This window comes from Cibotium barometz, chromosome 34, assembly GCF_041138505.1.
Source record: "Cibotium barometz isolate CiBa-2024 chromosome 34, ASM4113850v1, whole genome shotgun sequence".
In the NCBI taxonomy this organism is placed as follows: Eukaryota; Viridiplantae; Streptophyta; class Polypodiopsida; order Cyatheales; family Cibotiaceae; genus Cibotium; species Cibotium barometz.
This window is the reverse complement of record NC_141079.1, coordinates 23,143,184-23,167,707: the sequence shown is the minus strand read 5'-3', so window position 1 is coordinate 23,167,707 and position 24,524 is coordinate 23,143,184. Positions and strand designations below refer to the sequence as shown.

Here is a 24,524-nt window from a genome sequence, read left to right as displayed (position 1 = left end):
GATCCACAACCGCCGCTACACCATCTCCTTCGAAAGACAAGAACGCAGACGCAAGAACAGCCTCCCCTCCTCCATTGCCACTAACACAACACTGCCCTAATTCGCGACTTCAAGCGGCTACATCCTCCTGTTGGCATCAGCGGTGCACCACAGGACAACAACATCATGCTGTGGAACGCTGTCATCTTCGGGTCATGAGAACCTCACTGGACCAACCTCAATAGGCAACAATATTTTTCTGCAACAAAAAAAAAATCAGAAATTCAGAGGTACATGCTTCATTTTTTTTGGCATTTGCAATTGAGCATGTACAATAATCAATTAAGCAGGTACAGGTGCCAAAATTGCTCAAATTTTGAGCAAAATCGGTAAAATTGGGTGACATTGGTCACAATCAGGATCAATTTGCAGGAAATTGGATGTCAAAATTTGGGGCTTTTGATGTAATTGTGCAATTAAGCATTCATACATGCTGTATGATGTGAGAAATCGCACATTCGGGCAAAATTGCAACAAATTGCAGTGCAAATCAAGGGGCTTTTCTGCCGATTAAGTTGATTTGCATGCAGGCACTCGTATTTGATGCTTTGGGCAATGTGTTGATGCCTGTCAAGCACTCAATGTGCCTCTAAATCAAGGGGCTTTCATGTATTGGATGTATATGTGGCCAGGGGGAAGCACTGTGAAGACTTTGGATGCCTTCATGTGCGTCAATGTACCATGTATGATCAGCAATTGATCTTAAATCAAGGGGCTTTTGAAGATTTTATGCTTGTTGAGCTTGGCAAAGCAATAGGCAAGACTTTTATGCCTTGAATCTTCAGAAATCAGCTTGCACTCAAGGGGCTTTTGCCCAATTTCTGTTCGGGACTGTTGTATGCAGTGTTCGGGACTGTAAAAGTCTGATTTTCACTCTTTTGGACAGCCAGGAGAGCATTTATTGCTACTGTACCTGTTGGTACAGATTTGGTACAGCTTTGTACAAGTTTTGGCATGGCTGCACATTGATTTGAGTGAGCAAAAGGTTCATTTTCAGCTGTTGTACTTGCCGGTACAGGTTTGATACATCATTGGTGAGCAATTGGTACTGTTGTACAGTACTTTGGAAGGGCATAAGAGCACATTTAAGGTGCTGTCCTAAATCTGTAGCAACCAGATTTTGGTGATTTCATCATATACAGTGGGAGAAAAGTTGCATTTGTGCTTCCGCAGTGGGAGATAAACTTTGGGAGAAAAACTGTGAGCACTTTGTGTGCTTTTGGTGCAATGTTTGCACACTTGCAGGGAGTCAGGCATTGACAGGTTGCATATTGCTATGGCAACCACAGGTGAGAGCTCTTCATTGCTTCACATCAAGAAGCTTGAAGGCTCACATAACTATGATATTTGGCAAACCCAGTGCTATAATGTGTTGCTCCAAAAAAAGCAGCACAAGCCTATCAAAGAAAGGGGTGTAATGCCCGCTTCTCTTACTGCTGAAGAGTGGGAAGATATGGATGAGCTAGCAAGATCCACCATCATGTTGCCTGTGTCACACACTTTACTTTTCAGCATTCGTGAAGAGAAGACAGCTTGGGGAATGTGGCAGAGATTGCAGGACTTGTATGCCCAGCAAAGTGCCTCAAGCAAAGTGTATTGGTTGAAGAAACTCATAGGTCTTCAGATGAAGGAAGGGGCGTCTATGGCAGCCCATCTAAATGAGTTTAATAGTATTGTCAGCCAAGTCATTAATCAAAAGTTGGCGATGGACGATGAGTTCAAAGCCACTTTTCTCTTATGCACTTTGCCAGAGAGTTGGGACACATTCAGGACAGCCACTAGCAATTCGAATGCTATGCTGTCATATGTAGATGTGGAGGGTGCTCTTCTTCAAGAAGAGATGGAAAGTCCAATGCAATGAATGCACGTGGGAGATCCCAGCAAAGGGGTAAAAGCCAAGAACCGGGAAGGAGCAAGTCCCGCTCCAAAAAGGACTTGGAATGCCATTATTGTGGCAAGAAGGGACACATCAAAAAGCAATGCTACAAATGGAAGAATGATCAAAAGGAAAAGAGAAAAGGCAAAGACAAAGACAAAGATGAAGCCAAAGATGTAAAGCCAAAGGGCAAAAGTGGAGTCAAGATTAAAGAAATCAATGTGTCACATGCAAGTAACAGTGAGGATGAGGTCCTATTTACGTCTTCACTTGATGCCCGTTCACTTCTTACAGGAGATGGTCATGGTATGCACTCATGGATCATTGATTCAGGTGCCTCCTTTCATGTCACAGGTTGCAGAGACTTGTTTGTCAGGTATACTCCTGGCAATGAAGGAGTAGTTTATTTGGGTGATAACCATGCATGCAAGATTCTTGGCAGAGGTGATGTGAGGCTTGTGTTTTCAGATGGCTCACAGCTTATGCTCCATGATGTCAGGCATGTGCCTGAGATCAAGAAGAACCTGCTTTCTACTGGACAGCTTGATGATGCTGATTATGTTACCACATTTGGTCGTGGAAAGTGGAAGATTAGTACAGGCTCACTGGTTGTTGCCAGAGGCTCTAAGGTGGACACTCTTTACTTCATGGATGCAGGTGTTTGTCACCATGCTAATGTAAATGCAACCGAGCTGCCGGAAATTTCTATGTGGCATAGCCAGTTGGGACACATGAGTGTCAAAGGAATGGAGCAATTGTCTCGTTTGGGTTACTTGCCTTCTCTAAAGTTTTCAAGTTTTCAGTTTTGTGAGCATTGTATATATGGTAGGCAACTCCAGTGCCCCCACAAGAAAGCTCTTGGACAGAAAGATGCTCAGTTAGAGCTTGTGCATACAGATGTATGTGAGATGCCTCAACTTTCTTTGGGAGGGGCAAAAATATAGATGATGCCACACGCAATGTGTGGGTCTATCCTCTTCGTTTGAAGAGTGATACATTCTCAGTGTTTGAGAAGTTTGTTGCTCTTGTTGAGAATCAAACTGGCAAAACACTGAAGACTTTGCCTTCCGACAATGGTGGAGAGTATATGTCAAAACAGTTTCAGGACTTTTGTGATGCTAAAGGCATCAAGAGGGAGCTCTCTACTCCTTATGATCGTCCACAAAACGGGACAGCAAAGAGGATGAACAGGACCATACAGGAGAAGGTCCGTTCTATGTTGTCACATGCTGCATTACCTCATGGTTTTTGGGCTGAAGCTGTTATGACAACCGTTCATCTTATAAACAGGTCACCTAACACGAGGCTTGGTGGGAAAGTGCCAGAGGAAGTATGGACAGGGAAGCCTCCGTCCTACAAGCACTTGAGAGTGTTTGGTTGCGTTGCGTACGTGCACATACGCAGGGAAATGCGCACCAAACTTGATCCTAAGTCTCACAAATGCATATTCCTAGGATATGGTGACAGAGGTGAAATGGGGTATAGACTTTGGGATCCCGTGAATAGAAAGATTATACGCAGCAATGATGTCGTTTTTTATGAAACATGCATGTATAAGGAGCCTGCACGGCAACAGGAGCCTAGCAGAGTCATCTTTGATGATGATGGACATCATGGACAACAACCAAGGGCTGTAAATCAGCCATTACAGCAGCAAAACCAGCCCTTAAATGGTGCTGAAAATGGTCCAAATGGACAGCCAGAGATGGCAGAAGATATCCCTATGGATATACCACAGTTAGAGGAGATACCGGGCATGATATTTCAGCCTTATGGCATGGAACAGGAGCCACCAATAGGTGATATGCAGGCTGGACAGCAACCTGCAAATGATGGTCATTGGGTACGGAGGTCCACAAGACCCTCCAGAGCCCCTGACAGGTTTGTTCCAAGGGTTGACTACTTGATGCTTACTGACTGTGGGGAGCCTCATGTTATAAGGAGGCTTTACAGAGGGCAGACAAGGCTCTTTGGGAGCGTGCCATGAAGTCAGAGATGGATTCTCTGCACAAAAATGGAACATGGAAGTTGGTGCATTTGCCTGCAGGCAAGAAGGTTTTGCCATGCAAGTGGGTTTACAGGCTCAAAGTTGCACCAGATGCAAAGCCAAGATACAAAGCCAGGTTAGTGGCTAAGGGCTTCAAGCAGGAATATGGTGTGGACTTTGAGGAGATCTTCTCTCCAGTGGTCAAAATGACCACACTTAGAGCTGTGTTAGCTTTGGTTGCACATGATGATCTGGACTTGATTCAGATGGATGTGAAGACTGCTTTTCTTCACGGTGATCTCCATGAGGAGATATACATGCAACAGCCAGAGGGTTATGCAGTGAGTGGAAAGGCGAAGCTTGTATGCAAGCTGAAAAAGAGTCTTTATGGGCTCAAACAGGCACCAAGGGAATAGTATCATAAATTTGATACATTCATGAAATCACAGGATTTCAGGAGAAGTGACATAGATCACTGCTTGTACACCAAGAAAGCTTTGGATGGCAGTCTATTGATCCTCATCTTGTATGTTGATGATATGTTGATTGCCGGGAAATCTCGTAAAGAGATGGATGCCTTGAAGAAGAGGCTGCATCAAACCTTTGATATGAAGGATTTGGGTGATGCAAATCACATTTTGGGTATGCGGATACTTCGGGACAGAAATCAGCATGTGTTGTATTTGTCTCAGAAGGAATACATTGGCAAAGTTTTGCAGAGGTTCAATATGGACGGGGGGAAGAAGACTAGTACTCCTTTGCCTCCATATGTGAAACTCAGTGCTATGGACAGCCCACACTCAGATAGCGGCAAGGCTGATATGGCCAAGATTCCGTATGCTTCAGCTTGTGGCAGTCTCATGTATGCCATGGTTGCTACTAGGCCGGACATTGCATTTGCAGTGGGAGTGGTTTCTAGATACATGGCCAACCCTGGCAAGAAGCATTGGGAAGCAGTGAAAGGTGTCATGAGATACCTGAAGGGCACACAGGACATGTGCATTTGCTTTGGCAAACAGGATGCATTAGTGCATGGTTACACGGATTCGGATTATGCCGTTCATCCAGATAACCGGAAGTCTACTACCGGTTATGTGTTTAGATTCACAGGAGGTGGTGTGTCATAGATATCCAGGATGCAGAAGTGCACTGCCTTATCTACTATACAGAGGCCGAGTATATTGCAGCCACAGAGGCTTGCAAGGAGGCATTATGGCTATCTCGGTTAGTGGTTGATTTGGGTTATACAGGGGATATTCCATTGTTGCATTGTGACAGTCAGAGTGCCATCCAGCAAAGAACCCTGTCATTCAGGCAAAGACGAAGCATGTGGATGTGAAGTATCACTTCATCAGAGAGGTGATAGAGAACAAGCAAATTCAGCTTGTTAAGATTCATACGGATGACAACCCGGCTGATCTGTTGACAAAGAGTTTGCCTCCGGAGACACTTGATGGGCATTGGATGAGGCCAGTTTCAGCCTTGATATGGCCTTGTATATTATCATGTACATGCTGATTTTTCTTTTCCTTCATTTAAGGGCACTTTGCCTTTAAGTGGGAGGTTGTTGGGGTAAAGGCATTATGCCCACCCTTATAGTGTGTACAAGCCCATAAGTTATAGTACATAGTACACTTAGTACTTTTAATGTACTAAGTGCACTATGTGTACTAGTGCAATATACATGTGTGATAGGGGAGTCACACACTCATCTTGATGAGTTGACTTATCCCCACAACTCTCTCTCTCCCTTGTTCTCTCTGTGTATGTCTCCCACATGAACTCTAACCCTAATTAACTCTCCCATTCACTATTGGTGCAGATCACACGTACCTCTTATTGTCACTGGCGAGCTCCACACCAGCACCCACACAGCCCACACAAGCATCACATACAACTTTCTACTTCACCCATGACTTGGCAAACATATATGAGCATCATGTATATGACGGGCTTTTCCAGATGGATCCCCTGTCACCTCTAGACACACTCACCACCCAGCTGTCATCTCTACTACATACGGCCGCCACCCGCAGGCTTCCCCCATCATACACACATTGCACACACAGATAGATCTAGGAGCATGCCCCAGAATCGGTGGTATGATGATGAGTGCAGAGAGCTATATAGACACCTCCGTGCCCAGAGAGCACTAGGGACCATTACACACAGAGAGGCAAGCCGACAGATGGGGACCCTCACACGCCGTAAGAGGCGTGCATATGAGCAGGCACAGTACTGGGATATATACCACCTACTCATGAGCAGAGATGCAGCCACTGCATGGCGCAGGATGAGAGAGCCTCGCCCTCGTACCCCGATTGAGGATCCACACACATGGCACACATATGCAAAGAGCCTCTACCATATCCCTCAGCAACCGCCCATACCATAGCCACAAGAGTCCCGCCCTACCACTTTTACTTTCTTTACCGCCTCGATGGTAGAGAGAGCTATCCGCCAATTACAGCATGGGAGATCGGCTGACCACATAGGTATACAGAGTGAGCATCTTATTTATGCAGCTGACACACTGGGACCCTTTGTTGCTCACCTCTTTAATAGGGCACTAGTGGAGGGCCTACCAGCTGGGTGGACTATGCACACCATCGTGCCTCTCCACAAAGCGGGAGACATGCTAGACCCCAGCAACTACAAGACTATCATGATTGGTCATACATTGGCCAAACTTTATGGCGCAATGCTCGAGGCAGAGTTGAGCTCATATGCAAAGAAGGAGGGACTGCGAGCACCAGGGCAAGCTGGATTCCGACGAGCTTTCTCCACTACTGACCATATATTCACTCTGAGATGTCTGATTGACCATATATTCACTCTGAGATGTCTGATTGACCAAGCTAGGGCGCGGGAGAAGTGACTTTACTGCTGCTTTGTGGATTTCCGCAAAGCATTTGACATAGTGCCACGAGAGAGACTCTTCCAACGCCTACAGTCATTGGGGATCCCATCAGAGATGATTTGGGGCATCTATGCTTTATATGAGCAGGTCCCGGGGGACTATCTGATGTTATTGCTAGCACCATAGGTGTGAAGCAAGGATGCCCACTCTCTCCTACACTATTTGGGCTATACATCGATGAGGTGGCTGACTTCATTGGTCACGGTGGTGGGGACGGGGTAGACATCTCAAGTACCACAGTCCACATTATGCTATATGTAGATGATATTATTCTGGTCTCTAAGTCGCGGATGGGACTACAGCATCATCTCCATGCACTCGATGACTTCTGCACACAGAGGGGGCTTACAGTGAACCTTGGGAAAACCAAGGCCATGATTTTCCACACCTCAGGGCCGGTTCGACAACAGGCCATCTTCACACTAGCAAGAGGACAGGTAGAGGTGGTAGACTCATATGTGTACCCCCGGGGGTTACATTTACGACTCCGCCAGGAAGATTTACTATGGCACAGGCAGCCAAGGATAGACTCACACGAGGGTATACAGCTCTGGCCATGCTAGAGAGACAATGTCACCAAGCACACTTCCAAGAGCCCCGCACGAAGGGGTGGTTGTTTGACACACTAGTCAACCCTGCTTTGATGTATGCTGCAGCAGTATGGGCACCTGGGCTCGCCACCCCCACATGGTCTCAGATAGAGAGGCCTCAAATTCTCATGCTCTCACGGATGATCCGCAACAAACCCTCCGTCCCACATGACATTGTCCGGACGGAGTTTGTTGCACCTCGTATGCTAGTAGAGGCCCTCTTCGAGACGATTTGCTTCATACAGAGGATCAGAGATATGCCATCAGATCAACTCTCACATAGAGCTTTTGAGGCGTCCAGGCAGCTCGCAGAGAGTGGAGATAGGAGATCATGGTATTCACAGATGATACAGTGGCTCACTCAGAATGGTCTCGACATAGATCACCTGCCACCTTTCCAGTATGATATACATGCACCACACATCCAACTCTCACAGTGAGAGGAACAGAGTCCTTCGGCAGGATTTATGGCAGCGATACACTCAAGAGACTTGGATTACACCCAATCAGCCTCTACTGCCGAAGATGCTATACTACAGAGATCAGTTTATGCGTATCTCAGCAGATGGATTCATACAGAGACCTAGATACATGGATGTGTACATGCCTTACAGTGCCCGAGTGGCGATTGGCCAGCTCAGAGTGTCATCACACCAGCTTGAGATTGAGGCAAGCAGGGCAGCACGGATCCCCAGAGCAGAGAGGATATGCAGACTATGCCAAGAGGAGGTTGAGAGTGAGGAACATTATGTATGCAGATGCAGAGCATATAGTGTCATTAGAGAGAGATACACCACCATCTTCAGTGGACATCCCTCACTCTGCCAGATCATGGAGTCCGCAGACCAGCGCAGATTTGGCCAGTTCTTGTTAGAGACAGCGCCACACAGAGACACTCATACCACAGGGAGAGGTGGGCGACAGCTCTAGCTCACTGATTTCTTCCAGAGATCTATCCTAGTGCCTACCCTGACACAGGAGGGGGTTACACTTCAGCGCGTTGCAGACCTCCGAGCCAGACGGAGACCGAGAGCACCAGGCTACCAAACTCCCAAACTACATCAGAGGGAGATCACAGAGATACGGGCTCGACATCAGCACCATATCTAAGAGCGGCTAGCTCACTTACACTCACACCCGGAGATCATGCTCCGAGGTATTTTTGCCTCGCCATCGCCTATGTATCACATATTACACCCCCATTATGGTACTGGTTGGAGCTAGACAGATCTGCATTGCATTCTTATATACCCTACGCATATAGGTTGCATACTGAGCCTCTAGCAGTAGTGCTCCATCCATCACACCCCTCCACTAGCTCAGTACTTTCATACTTTATTTCATGTTCATTTTGTCCTTTTTTTTCTAGACATCCAAAAGACATTGATAGCTGTACATTGATTTGTCTCATAGGTCGAGTTCGGCCTCTAGTAGACATTAATACAGCTCTCTCTCTCTCTCTCTCTCTCTCTCTCTCTCTCTCTCTCTCATGTTTCTATGTTCCTAGTATTCCATGATGAGTTTCCATGGATAGTTTTGTATCACCCCAGTGAGATAGCTATGTTTATGTTTTGTTTCTGTTTTATTTTCCATTCCATGATGAGATATGCCATGGACATTATTGTATCACTTTGGTCTCATAGGCCCATTGGGTCTTTAGTAGACGCTTATTATATCTTTTTTTCTCTCTCTCTCTTTTACGGATATTTTCTTTTAGTTTTACTTTCAGTACCATGATGATGTATTCCATGGACTTGATGTAACATTTTGGTCTCATAGATCATTTTGACCTTTTGAAGACGTTAATACAACTCTCGCTCTCTCTCTCTCTCTCTCTCTCTCTCTCTCTCTCGTGTGTGTTATCTTCATCACGAAAGATTGCTGAATTCTGTTGATTGAAGTAACCAATTCTATTCATTAAGCTTCTGCATGTTACACAAACTAAGTTTATATCACTTCTCCGGAGATGAAGGGCAGACTCAGCCATAATGAACACTAGCAATGGACATTTGTGAACATGTTAAATAAGTCTAAATGGCATGAAGTTTAATTCAGCTACATAGGAAAAGAATTGACTTTATTCTTATATGCATGATTATGGGAATACAAATGCACTGCTTAACGAAGCTGATCCAATACCTCTTAAAGATCCCGAGCGGTTGATACAAGGTTTCCACAATTCTCCTTCCTTTTGATGCTGCCATGCTGCCATAATCTGCAAGACAACTTCTTTCAATAAAATCCAATGCTATAAACACACAATTCGAACCCAATACATCCAAACATAATCCCTTACTATGTCATTTAAGAATTTCTATTCAATCTATGTTCAAGGATCTACTTAATACTTAATATACAAGTGCCAAAATCACACCAACTCCAAGCATCTACTGAGCAATCATTTTGTTTCAAAAGATGTCCTCACAGATACTACATTGGCCTCCTCCCTTCCCCATATGCCACTTCACTTAAATTTTGTGAGGCCATCAGATGTCTAAATCCCACTTTAAAAGATACCCACTTCAAAAGGTAAAGAGCTAAAAATGTGCAAACGAGTAGCTCGCTAGAGCTGGGGTGCACCCCCCCCACCCCCCCCCCCTCCGTCCCTCCCTCCCTTGCACTGTCTGTGCCCTATCACTCCCCTTCTATCATGTGCATGCTAGGGGCAAGCAGATTGGCGAGCTAGAGTGTAATATGTTTTTTTTTTCCGAGAAAAGATCCTTTCATTAGTTTAAAAAAATCGCCCACTGGGCTACAAAAAAACCTCTCTTGCTCATAAGAAGGCAGAGCAGAGATCCAATCAAGGCAGCTAGGGAGACTCTCCCTAGGTGCAAAGAGGGTACAAAGATCAGTACAACAAACTGAGAGCTATATCATACAATAGGAGGGGGGAAAAGCCAAACAGGTGGCCTGTAATGCCAGCGCGGGACTCCCGCGTGTAGCGTATAGAAGGGGCCGCTGCACCAAGTGGTGTGGAAGGCCTGGCGCCGCAAGATCGCCGCATCCGAGTCGCCCCGGATGCGGTCATACTGTCCGCGCAGGGTGTGGATCAGCTCCTGCCAAATCCCCCGAACAGTCTCCCCTCAAAGGCCCTGAAACACCGGGCTCTCCAGGTGAACCAGATGGTGAGGCTGCTAAGGAGCTCCCATCGTAGATCCCTCTCCTGTGTCCAGACGGCGAACAAGAAGTCCGGTGAAGGAACAAGGCGAGGCTGGCCCCTAATGAATCTGATAGCCTGGCTGTCCTGCTCCGTCTCGTATCCCAGAGCAAGCCCTGACGATGTCGACCAAGCAGCGGCACCCCACCTATACATGCCCTCTGGAGAGAGGGGGACCAAAATGCGCAGCATCCTCAGCCAAATCTGCTGCGCTTGTGGACAGTCCCATAGGCAGTGTCTCTATGTCTCCAAAGGGTGGCCGCATCGGCCACAGGCCGCCGGAAGACCACTGTAGACAAGCCAGGTGCCAACCACAGAGCCCTTGTGGGCAACCAGCCACTGAAAAGTCGAGATCCTGCGTGCCTATTGACTAGCCCAGAGCCTGGTCCAAAAATCCTCCAGGAACTCCTGTGAGAGTCCTTGCAGCCGCCAATGCTCCGCTGCGGCTGGAGAGACCATCCTCCTCGCAGTCAGAATATGCCTCCCCAACCGAACAGTGTACTGGAAAAAGGTAATCTTTGTGGCCCTAGGGGACGCATAAGGATCATGCCACTCGTACTCGCCAGGGTCCCACTGGAGCCGGGCCAAAGGGCGCGCATCATATGCCCAAATGCGCCAATCAGAGTCCACATCTGCAGGGTCTGGATCAATATGCCACTTCCGGGAAGCGGCGGCCACTACCCGTATCCTCTGAAAGATGCACTCTGCAACCAAAGGCGACTCCGCCTCCACTCTTTGAAGTCTGCCCTCATCCTGGATCTCATAGTAGAGGCATCTAACATCCTCAGTGCAAGCTCTAACAGCAATCAGGATCTCCAACTGTGTAAAGGCTCCCATCCATCGTGGGGCCGCTGGCTCGAAAGGCGTGAACCACTCCTCAGTGAGTGCCTCTTGAATGTCATCCCGCATAATCAGCCCCCCTCTGAGGTGACTCAGCCTCTCTACCTGGACCTCCTCTGGGAGACTGCAAAAAGCCTGCCAGTCTCCAAAACTGCGTGCTGGGCTTGCCGCCAATGGTCCCCAGGCTAGACGAGGCTGAGAGCCCAGCATATGACCCTGCTCAGTGCGTACCGCGGGGCTCCATATGAGCGGCTGTCTGGCCCGCTCCTCATCACAAGTAGGAGGTCTCTGAGGAAGCCCCGGTCTCAGCAGCTCCCAAGCTCGCAGGATGCTCAAGGCAAATCTATCCTCCCATCCTCTACTGAGACCTGTCCTCCTCATCTCTATGAAGATCCATCGTATCTCTGGTGCCCAAGTGCCCCCTGCTGGAGGAGCCCTAGCCTGCAGTCGCTGAAAAAGAAGCTCCTTCCAAGGCTCAGCGCCTGGAAGCAGCCCCCGAACAATAAGCTTCCCCAATAAGGCTCTACTCTGATCAACTGGATCTATAATGCCCAAGCCTCCCTGGGCCAATGAAAGAGTAATAACTACCCAAGCAACCTTAGCCCGGGCTGGCTGACCGTCCCGCCCAGACCAAAGAAAGTTCCTAATCAGCCTCTGTACCTGGCTGATGCAAGAGCTCGAGAAGATCCAGCAAGATGTGATGTACCACATGGTCGCTAGAAGCACCTGATTTGTCACCACCACCCTCCCAGCCAAGGATAGCGAAGCTGTACTCCAATACAAAAGCTTCTTCCGAATACTCAGAAGAAGCGGGGCGATCTGCTGCTCAAGTGACAAATCAAGTCCAATCTGGCATCCCAAATACCGCACTGTTGTGCCAGGAGGAATCCATCTAAAACCCGGGTCTGGGCTCCATGCCGGAATGGGAGCGCTACTGATCCAAAAGGCCACTGTCTTGCGCCAATTGATCAATGCTCCCGAAGCTGTCCCAAAAACCTGTAGCGACTGCTCTGCCCTCTGAAGATTGGCCTCCTGGCCATGCAAAAATAATCCCATGTCATCAGCAAACTCAGAATCGAGCAGGTCCTCTCCCCGGACTCGGAGCTGGAGTCCTCTCAAACCAACCTCCTCTGCTGTCAGATACATACTCATGGCCTCAGCAAAGAAGAGAAAAAGAAACGGGGCGAGAGGGCATCCCTGACAAACTGATCTGGTCAACTCAAAACTCGGTCCCCGTCCTCCTGCCATCAGCACCACCTGGCTACGGGCTGTGGAATATAGAGCCGCCACCCCTCGAATCCAGACTGGCTCAAAACCCAAGCGAAGCATAGTGCCCTCTAGGAGACCCCAATCGACTCTATCGTATGCCTTCTCAAAGTCGAGAAGCATAACGACGAGGTCCTCGCCGAGGAATCGAGCTCGGGCCGTCGCCTCCCAGAAGGTGAAAATGTTGTCAAGGATACTGCGCTCCTTGACGAATCCTATCTGGGTAGCATGAATCAACTCCCCAAGGAAGGGCTGGATCCTCAAACTCAAGGCCTTGGCCAGGACCTTGTAGACAGTATTGAGGATCGTAATAGGTCTCCACTGCCGAATATCATCAGACACTCCCGCCCCCTTGGGGATAAGAAAGATCAAGCCCTCTGAAAAGCTCTGTGGCATCACCCCAGTGTCCAAAACATACTGAAAGCCCCTGCGGAGGCCTGGCCCCAAAATGTCCCAATAACGCATAAAAAAGGCTGGCGTCAAACCGTCCTCCCCAGGGCAACTATGACGCGGAAGGACCCTCAAAGCCTCAACCAGCTCATCCTCTGAAAGAGGCTCACCCAGAACTGTGCGCATACGATCTGTGACCCTTCTCTGTACATGGGCCCACACAGTCTGTCTGCAAGCATCACATGCCTCCGTGGGTGGCTCCGTTGAGAGCAAGTCTCTATAGAACTCAGTGGCAATGACTCTAATCTCCCCGGGCTCAGTGGCTAACGAGCCGTCCTGTCTCCTGAGTTGGCGTACACCTGCTCGAGCATGGCGGGGTCTGGTAATCTCAAAGAACTCCCAGTCACTCTATCACCCAGCTGCGTCCACTGTGAGGCCTGGCGATGATAGTAGAACTCATGTCTCTGCTCCTCTGCCTCTCTAACCTCCTGGCGTGCCTGGCTCAGCTGGGACGCCACCCACTCACATGTAGGCTGCTGCTCCTGAAGGCGCTGGAGCGAAGCAAGGCTACGCCTCAAGTGACGCTCCCGCTCTCATGTCTCTCCCAGCCGTGTCAAGGCTACAGCGTGCAAAAAAGAGCTGAGCTCAATGAGTCCTTGGGCACACTGGCCTGCTGCATCCAAGTCAGAGCTCTGGCTATCATGCCATATCCTCTCAATATCATCAGAAAGACTGGAATCTGTGAGTATCCTCTCTGGGATCCTCAACTGCAAGCTGGTCTCCCTAGTCCCCTCCTCAAGTGTCAAAATAACTGGCGCATGGTCGGAAAAGGAAGTGCCAACGAGAATGCCAACGGAGCTCCCACGCTCCCAAAACCTGTCGCCCACATAGAAGCGATCAATCCGTGATAGATTAGTCCCTCCCTGCCGGCGATCCGATCGAGAGAAACTAAGACTGTCCTGAGAGCGAGAGAATGCCTCATGCTGCCACGCATCAGTAATCCGCAGTGTCATGCAAAATCGCTCCCAAGCTGCAAGCTCCGTGCCGTGCACGGTAACATGACTGCCTCCCACCCTATCTACCGGGTCCTCAAGCATGTTGAAGTCTCCTCCGACACACCAATGTGCGGCCTCGGGCAATGCATCTCTAACAAGGGTCCAGAACTCTGCTCTGGCACTAGCATGGTTAGGCGCATAGACATTGAGCACGCCAAAGAGCTCATCATGCATCCTCAGAATAACATACTGTGCTCTACCCGGCACAATGACCCCGCGATCCTCAATGGCCTGCCGCCATGCATCTGCAATGACCATACATACTCCTCCCTGCCCACCCAAGGGGCCAAACCCTGCAGACCAAAATGTGTCCCATCTGCCAGGCATCACGGAACCATATCTCCGAATCCTGCTCTCACTCAAATGGTGCTCCTGCATCATCAGAATATCAATACTGCCCCCAACCAGGCATCTCTGAAGCTCCTGCCTCAAGCATTCACGATAGCATACATAGTGTGCGCCGCCAAGGCCCTGTACATTCCATGAGATGATCCTCATGGATGACCTGCTGAGGTGGAGGCTGTCTCAGCCATACGACGGGCCTTCGCAAGCGGCTTGGATGGAGAATAGTCCCCATCCGAGCGGCTACGAATCTGCCCACCCAGTGTGCTGCAAGAATCTCGGATCAAGCGCCAGTGGCTGTGTCCCATGGCGACTGCCTCCCGCTCAGACAGAGCAACCTCGTGTATACATACATATCCAGGGTCGCGTGCTAGGTCTGCCACTATGCGGACCACTAAGTGGCGAACCCCGGATGCATCCGCACTCCCGGAATCAAAGAAGTGAGCCAGCGCACACGCTATCAATAGCGGACCAAAAAGCACATGTCCGCCCACAACATATTACACTCTAGCTCGCCAATCTGCCTGCCCCTAGCGTGCACATGACACCTTCCTTGTGCAACCTGCACACTCCCCAACTCGCGCTTCTCCCCGCCATCACGCACCTACCGCCCACCCTTTCACCGCCCTCTATTCTCAGTCCCCGCCCCTCCCACCCTCGCCATCGCCTTACACCGCCCCTCCTATGCGCCTTCCGCCATCCTCCTCCACTTTGTGCACCCTCCCCCCCTTTTACCACCTTCCGCTGCACTGCTGCCCCCATGTCCCCCTTGTGCTGCTCACCTTGTTGTTTAATGCCCCCTCTCCCTCCGCCTATGCACCCTTTCACGCATGCCTCCTCCCTCATGCTTTCCACCACCCCTCTCCCTTTTCTAGCTATCCCCCAATGATTCCCTCACCCTAGCTTTCTCCTCCTTCCATCCCCCTCCCTCCCTTGTCTTCCTAGCACAGGTTTTGTTCTTGAGTTGCTTTTTCTTTTCGCAAGAGTCAGCTCAGTCTTTTCCCTTACACGAGGACTCCATAGCAGCAGCTCTGTTTGTTCCCAACCGAGAACACCGCCCCTTGCCATTTTTCTGAAGCGGACCTCCAGCTCTTGGCTTCTATTGTTGCCTCCCTTGCGGTGTCTTCCTTAGTTTGTAAGATTGTTGGGATTTGGAATCTCATGTGTACCGTCTGTGTGTAAACCACCTCTTAGTATGTGTTAGTGTGTTTATGTGTGTCAACAACCACTTATAGCTACATATTATGTGTGAATGTAATAAGCAGTGATGTGATAGGCCTAGCATGTTTCATTGCTCTAGTGTGTGTGATGTGTAAGATAAGGCTATAAGCCTATAAAAGCATCATGCTCATTGAAGTTTTCTACACGTTAATCAAAATCTAAGTCCTGCAAAATCTCAAGCTTTTTACTCTCACCTGTCGGAATGCACAGCGGAAACGAGAGAAACTGCTGTGAGAGAGAAAACGCAGAACTGTAGGAGAGAGAAGTTGTATAAACTCAACTATATACAGAAGATCCTGGACTGCTGGTCAGCCAGCCTAAAACAAGCCTACAGCAGCAAGACTGCTCACGACTGGAAAAAAGTCTAGTCGGCCAATAAAAACAAGAGTCAGCCAGCAAAAATAGGCCACACCTGGTCAGCCAGCACTGCCACAACCGATAGCAGAAAAGAACACCCCCCCACGGGTCCTAAAAACAGGGAAAATGGACAATGAGAAAAAATGGAGAGAAACCTAACATGGACGGGCACACCCACAACAAAGGCCCTCACTCCCTATATGGCACAGACAAGAGATGACTACTAACACCCCAACCCCACTGAGTTGGAGTGGGGACACAAGGCTCTCACTCCCTATATGGTAAAGACAGGAGATGACTGCTAACACCCCCTCTCAGCTCCTGGATGTGGAACCAACCCCAGTGAGCTGGAGTGCTAACGGAGCATCTGCTCAGGTAGAGGCTTCGTGAAGAGGTCCGCTGTCAAACAAAAGATAAGCAAGATGTCATCAGCCAAAATCTTCTCACGAACAAAGTGATATTGTATCTCTGTATGCTTGGTCAGGGCATGGAAAACCGGGTTCCAAGCAATAGCCATACAACTCTGGTTATCGCACTGGATGACCATGGGTTCCTTTTGTGGAGACCCAATCTCGCCAAGTACCCTCTGCAACCAAACCACCTCGCAAGTAGCACCACAAGCAGCCCGGTACTCTGCCTCAATAGAAGACAAGGCAATAGTTGGTTGCCACTTGCTGCTCCAAGAAATAGCTCCTAAGCCAAGGGTAAATCCGTAGCCTGATGTAGATCTCGTGTCTGGATCTCCTCCCCAGTCAAAGTCACTCCAACCTCGGAGACTGACTCGGTCCTTCATTCCCCCTCCAGTGTCATAGAAGAGTCCAAGATCCTTTGTACCCTGCAGATACCGCAAGATCGGCAATCCTGCGTCCCAATGAGTCTTCAAAGGTGTCTGCATAAATGAGCTCAACAACCCCACTGGAGAAATCAAGTCCAATCTAACCAACAAGCTTCCGATACAAGGAGGCATCAACCTGCTCACAAGAAAATGGAGTAAGCCTAAATCTGTCACTCAACCTCCTTTGACAAGGCAGCCACCGTCACATCTATGTACTCCACATGACCGCCAGTGAGATGAGAATCATAGTTGCATTCCGTACTTGTACGGATTGGTTCAATCCATTTCGTACGTTACGTATGGCGTATGGAACAGTTGACGTGGACTTTTTTTTAATCCCCAATTGGTTGCTTTCGCATCGCGTAGGATTCTGTACCTTTTTTTCTTTTCTTGTGTTTTGGGCCACTGTCACGTATCTCATACGTGTCTTGTATCTACACCGTACTGTGCGCTTCCGAAACCCGTACCAACGCCGGTTGTCTGCTGTCATACCTGTTAAGGTGTGGTGCCTCTCTCTCTCTCTCTCTCTCTCTCTCTCTCTCTCTCTCTCTCTCTCTCTCTCTCTCTATTTTCAAGAATTCCCTCTATTTTCAATCATTCCTTAAGCCCTCTATTTTAGAAAATTACCTCTATTAATTATGTATTTTTAATTTTTTTTCCAATTATTCCCTCTATTTTCAGAAATTCAGCCCCTTTAACAATCCCTAATTTAATCCCCAATTTTTTAATGTATTTTTTTCAATTTTCATTCCTGAATCCCTCTATTTTCAAAAATTCAGTCGCTAATGTGACTTCTAATATTGATTTTTGTAAATTGCAACTTGTCCAAGATGCCAAAGGCACCAAATCCTTACTAGGCTGCACACACCATCACCTTAACAACACATCATCAGCAGGTTCAGGCACTCGTCATTGGAAGTGCCATTATTGTAACTTGCAACAGTCTAGCTCGATCACGCGGGTCATCCGCCACATGTCAAAGATAGGGGGCAAGGGAATTGGTGGGTGCCCAAGTATTCCACAGGAGATGGCTGATGCTATTATAAGGAAGAACCCCAAGAAGTTTCCACATGGCAGAGAGATTCGTAGCACTATCATTGATGATGATGTGTTGTTAGATCCTTTGCCCACAGATGCAACACCTAGCAAGAAAAAGGCTACGAAATCTGAGGATGAGGAAGTGCCTGCTTCTTCTGCACCTATTGGACAGCCTTCTAGGCAACACAACATTGATTCCTCCTTGCACTCCATGTCATGGATCAAGGAGAGACAACGTAGGGCAAAGATTGAGATAGAGCGCACTCTCATTGAGTGTAATATCTCTTTCAATGTGCTACGCACAGACCAGTGGAAGAGGATGATTGCCGTTGTTGCAGCTGTAGGCAATGTGGATGGGTGGACAGGTTTAGAGTACAATAAGATGAGGACCACCATGTTGGAGGAAGAGAAGGAGAGGATTGAGACTTCTCTCCAATCTATCAAAGAAGGTTGGAAGAAGTTTAGTTGCACCATCATTTCATATGGTTGGAGTGACACGAGGCGGCGCCACATAATAAATATCTTGGTCTCTTCATGTCATGGCACCTATTTTTTGCGTGCAGTTGATGCAGGCAAGACAAGGGAGTGAATCACAGCTGATTTTATCTACCACCACATACGTCAAGCTATTGTGGAGGTGGGGGCAGAGAATGTGATGCAAGTGGTAACAAACAATGTCTCTAACCACAATAGGATGGGTGAGCTGATTCAGGAAGAGTTTCCAAGCATTGTGTGGACTCCTTGTGCTACACACTCCTTGGATCTTCTTATGGAGGATATTGGGAGCTTGAGTTGGGTGAAGCCCATCATCGAGGATGCTAAACGCATAGCTTCTTTCTTTAGAAAGAAGCACCAAGCATTGACTATTTTTCGCTCTCGTAGTGCAAAAGATATCATACGACCCTCCAAGACCAGATTCGCTTATATGTATTTGGTCTTGGAAGTGGTTTGGTGAAGAGATCAACCACATTGTCCTTGGTAGAACAATAGGCCAGTCGAAGAAGGCACAACTCGATCCAGTCGCGTACAAAATGATAATGCACTTCAATATGCTTGGATCATCCCCGTATCACAGGATTCTGTGCTAGAGAATTAGCACTCTGAGAATAACCGGGGAAGTGTCGGCACAACACAAATGCTCCAGAATCTGATGAATCCAAAGTACCTCAATAGAGAAGAGAAGGTAGGATTTATCCTCAGCCTCGGTGGAAGAAGCAGAAACAGTCCTTTGCTTTTGAGACTTCCAAGAAACCAATCCAGAACCACACATGAAGCAATATCCAGATGTAGACCTCCGAGTATCAATACAGCCTGCTCAATCAGAATCTGTGAAGCCAACCAAATCAGCACCACGAGTAGGTGATGCCATAATCTGAAGTACCTCGAAGATAACAAAGAACTCTCAATGCTGCCTGCCAATGAGACCTTCGAGCGGATGATGAGAACTGGCTGAGGACACTCATAGCATAGGAGATGTCTAGATGGGTGTTGGCAAGGCAAAGCAATGAGCCAACAACCTGCCGGTACTCTGTGGAATCCACGAAGGGTGTATCATCCTCCTTGGATAACTTGGCATTGGGATCCATGGGACACGAGAGAGCCGTACAATCTAACAACCCATAAAGTGTGAGCAACTTCCTCACATACATCTGCTGAGAAATGAAGATACGGTCATCTTTCTACCAAACCTCCAGCCCAAGAAAATAATGTAGAAGGCCAAGATCAGTCATCTCAAATGTCTCTGAAAGCTTGGACTGAACCTGTGTGACCAACCCAGTATCTAAGCCAAAAGAATGAGGTCATCAACATACAAAACAATGACACAAATATCTCCTTCAGAAAGAAGCACATAGAGATTGCTGTCAGCATATGCCCTCTCAAAGCCAGGAGATAACAAGAAGGCATCAATCTTCTGATACCAAGCACGGGGTGCCTATTTGAGACAATAAAGAGCCTTCTGCAAAAGATAAACATGGGTGTCCTGTCCCTGAATCACAAAGCCAAGAGGCTACTCAACATAAACTTCCTCCTCTAAATCTCCATTCAGAAAAGCGGATTTAACATCCATCTCGAACACGGGCCATCTGAAGTGTGCAGCTAGAGCCAAAACAATCCTGATGGTGGTATACCTAGCTATAGGAGCAAATGTCTCACCAAAGTCTTCACCTCCCTATTGAGCATATCCTCGTGCAACAAGGCGGGCTTTATACTTCTCCAAAGTACCATCTACATGAAACTTGACTTTGAAAATCCATTTCACACCAATAACACGGTGATGGAAAGGCCGTGGTACCAAAGACCAAGTGTTATTCCTCTCAATAGAGGCCATCTCTGCTTCCATGGCTTGCCGCCACTACGGCTGTGAAAGAGCCTCCTCTGGACTCTCAAGCTCATCAATCTCCTAGAGAGAACTCATGAGAGCATAATTCACTGTGTGATGAGATGTGGAAGCTCGAGATGAACGGCGAGGGCCAGGGGTGGTGGTAGAGATCTGGTTATGAAGCTGTGCATCAATGAGACAAAATCTCTAAAGAGTTGTGGAATCCACCGAGGTAGGCCAGCCTTCCTCTCAAAGCGTGAAGAAGAAGATCCAGCTACAGTAGAGGTCTCATCCGATGCTGCTGGAAGTGGTGATGAGGTAAGCACTGGTGAGGGTAATCCTGGAGTCAAAGTAGGACTCGTCGAGGGACTGGGAGTTGCAGAACTAATGCAACGGGAATGGGTGACTGTAAAGGAGCAGCTGGCACCGGGGTTGCAACTTGCAACACGGGGAGGAGGAGGAGCTAGACGTGGAAGAGGTAAAAGATGACTAGCATCTACCGAGAATGGATTATCCAGAAAGTCAGAAGATGCATCAGGTGGAGAGGAATCAATGCCAAACAAGCTCTCATCAAATGGAGCATCATGGGAAATGATCATGTCATCAACCTCCGGATCCCAGAAGCGGTACCCTTTGGATCTCAGACTGTTGCCTGTGAAGATCATCCTCTTTGACTTCGGGGTGAGTGTGGTCCTTTTCTTATCTGGGACATGCACATAAGCAACACAGCCGAAAACACAAAGATGAGATACAGAAGGCTTGTGTCTTGTAAAGGCCTCCTCCGGAATCATCCCCTCAACCGCATTTGTGAGAGAGCGGTTGATGAGATAAACTAAGGTAGCCATAGCTTCACCCCAGAAAGTAGGAGGGAGACCTGCATGATGCAACAAAGCATGAGCCATCTCTTTGACGGTCCGGTTCTTTCATTCCACAACTCCATTCTGCTAAGGAGTGTAAGGAACTGTAGTTTGTCGGTGAATGCCCTTCGAAGCAAGGAAGTCATCAAATCGTACAAACTCGCCACCATTATCAATCCGGAGGAATGAAACTGTCACATGCACTCTGCACTGTATTGCATGGTGACAAACATTTTTTGGCAAGGTTATTACTTTAGCACAGCAGTTAGGGCTATCTACGTAGGCCAAGATGGTGCAATTCATTCGTGGATTGGATCCTAACATTCGGTTCACAGTCTGTAACTTTAAACCCAGTACATATGACCGGGCTTTGACTGTCGCTCATAATGAAGAAATGAAGATGAACGGAGGCAAGCCCAAGCAGTCATCTCAGTCCAATACCAAACCCCAACAGCAACAATCCACAATCAGCCAGGGAAAGGTAATGCATCTTCTAAAGATGCTAAGAAGAACGGCAATAATAGCTCCAGTTCAGGGGGTAAGAAAGATAAAGAATCTAAGCCTAAGAAAAACCCCGATGAAAAGGCTAAAGCAAGCATTATTGTAGGTTATCTTCCTCCAGAGGAGCAAAAGAAGTATCAGTCAGAAAACAGATGTTTTTTCTGTCACATCATAGGGCATGGTAAGAAGGATTGCCACAAATGGCAAGCGGAACAAGACACAAAAGCCCCTTCTGCCACAGTTGCCACAGCCTCCCCAGCTTTTCCAGCCCCACCTACTACCACCAATGCAGTTCAACTTTTACCTTCTATGCATGCTATGCCATCCATGGTATTTGATGCTAAGCAGGAGGGTGAGAGCGATACTACACAAAAAAGCCTCATCCGAGCTTATGGCTCTGCCAAGGGCCGATAGTTTGTAGTCCTATTCGATATGGACAGTTCTGAAGACGCCATCTCTCCCCAGTTGGCTAACAAAATGAGCTACACATTAGTCCCATACCATCTGGATGTGGACGGGTTTACACCTGGTCTCCGCACCCACATTTCTCAAAAGGCACAGCTATTTGCCTTTGATGTTCAGAAGGCCTCATTCCAACGAGATTTCATTGTCTCGCCTCTATTGAGGGTTGGCTAACAAAATGAGCTGCACATTAGTCCCATACCATCTGGATGTGGACGGGTTTACACCTGGTCTCTGCACCCACATTTCTCAGAAGGCACAGCTATTTGCCTTTGATGTTCAGAAGGCCTCATTCCAACGAGATTTCATTGTCTCGCCTCTATTGAGGTGTCACATGATCTTAGGAATTTAGTGGTTCCGTCAGTATGAGCCTATTCCCGATTGGGGGCAGGACACTTTTACTATCTGTCAAGGTTTTCCTGAGCCTATCATGATTCGTGGGGATAGAAGCATTCTTAGTATCCCATTGATTTTGCATCTTCAAGCCCGATGAGCTATCTGCAAGGGAGCAGAAGGAGCACTACTTTATGTTCGTGCTCAAACAGCCTCTACCTCATCGGTAGCATCCATCTCATCTTCAGTCCCTCAGTTAGCAGACGACCTGTCCAGACATTAGGACATTATGCTTAGGGACGATCTCCCGCCTAGTCTCCCACCCTCTCATCCTGAGGACCATCATATTGATTTGGTCCTTGGATCAAATCCTCCACCATAGTCACAGGGGACGGAAGGGACGGACTGTTGGAACAGAGGGACGCCGAGTCGGGACGATTCAGGAACGGGGACGGCAGGGGACGGTCGGACGTCCCCCTGGAGGCGTCCCTCACAAGGGACGGCGAAGGGGACGGCAGTAGGAACGGGGACGGCTGTGGGGGACGACACTGTGGGGGGACGGCAGGGAGCCATTCTACGCAATCAGACTGGTTTCTTTTGCCCGTTTCTAGCCGTTTGCGGAACCATTTCTAGCCGTTTGCCTTGGCTGTTTCTAGCCGTGTGGCTTGGCCATTTGGGGAGGCCTTGAGCCTTTGAGGGTTGGGCCTTGGGCCTTGGCCCTTGCCTCTCTCTTGCCTTGAGGTTTGGCCTTTAGGCTTGAGCCTTGGGGCCTTGGCCCTTGAGGCTTGGCCCTTGCCTCTCTCTCTCTCTCTTGCCCTTGCCTCTCTCTCTTGCCTATCTAATATCTATATAAGAACAAGGCTACAAGGCTACAAGCACACACACACCCCTTCAAGTTTTCAAAGTTCAAGCAACTCTCTCTCTCTAGTCTCTCTCCCTCAAGCTTCTTCTAACTTAGTAACTTCCAACTTCCAAGCCTCTCACACAAGGCCCTACTCTCTACTATCTAGACTCTCTCTCTCTCTCTCTCACCTCTCCCTCAAGCCTCGAGTCTTCCAACTTCCAAGCCTCTAGGCCTCTAGGCCTCTCTCTCTCTCTCTCTCTCTCTCTCTCTCTCTCTCTCTCTCTCTCTCTCTCTCTCTCTCTCTCTCTCTCTCTCTCTCTCGTAGACGTTAATACAGCTTTCTTTCTTTCTCTCTCTCATTTTGTATCTACTTAATTATTAATACAATCAACGCCTTCACTCTTTGATTGGCGTATTTTGTTAATATGACTCAAAAGCTTACCATTTTATGTAAATTTGTGCTCATTTTGACGGACTTCCAAAGTAGAACAAGTGTAGAGTAGAAAAACTTTTTTAAAAAAAGTATTTTTTGAGTGTCGTTCCCTCCCCCGTCCCCGTTCCCTACTTATGGCCGTCTCCCATCCCATCCCCGTCCCCGTCCCCGTCCCCCCTTACCGTCCCCCGTTCCTTGTGACTATGTCCTCCACACAGGTTTCCCTATCGTCTTTCCAAGACGTTAGAGGGTGAGTTAGAAAAACAGTTATCTGAGCTCCTCCGAGCCGGATTTATTCGGCCTTCTTCCTCACCATTTGCTGCACCCATCCTATTTGTCCAAAAGAAGGACAAGTCTGCACACCTTTGTGTAGACTACAGGGCATTAAATAAACTCACCATTAAGAATAAGTTTCCAGAGCCAAGGATTGAGTACATTTTGGAACGTTTAGACGGTGCAAAATTTTTCACCAAGATCGACCTCAAGAGTGGTTACCATCAGGTCCGCATTTTTAAAGCTGGCATTCCAAAAATAGCTTTTTGGACAGAGCGTGATCACTACGAGTTCGTAGTCATGCCTTTTGGACTTACAAATGCACCCACAACCTTCAATAAAATGATGTCCAGGATTTTCACAGTCCACATTGGGAAGTGTGTTTTCATATTCCTTGATGACATACTATTCTTCTCAGCCACTGCGGAGCAGCATGAGAAAGATGTGGAGAAAGTCTTGCAACTTTTGCGAGATAATGAGCTCTACATAAACACCAAAAAGTCTGTCTTTGGTATTAAAGAAGTTCAATATTTGGACTATATCATCGGTTCCCATGGGATTTGACTGGATCCATCAAAGGTTCAAGAA

At 48.0% G+C, this 24,524-nt stretch overlaps 1 protein-coding gene across 4 annotated transcripts in view; it reads right to left on the bottom strand.

Moving 5' to 3' along the window:
* The window catches only part of LOC147618800 (protein ESMERALDA 1-like), a 98,482-nt gene that overhangs the window by 53,838 nt on the left and 20,120 nt on the right, over positions 1-24,524 (bottom strand). For all 4 annotated transcript variants that reach the window (XM_086773868.1, XM_086773869.1, XM_086773871.1 and 1 more), the window contains one exon: positions 9,552-9,627. In XM_086773868.1, coding sequence (XP_086629994.1) covers positions 9,552-9,627 — 76 coding nt within the window. The remainder of the gene's footprint in view (positions 1-9,551; positions 9,628-24,524) is intronic.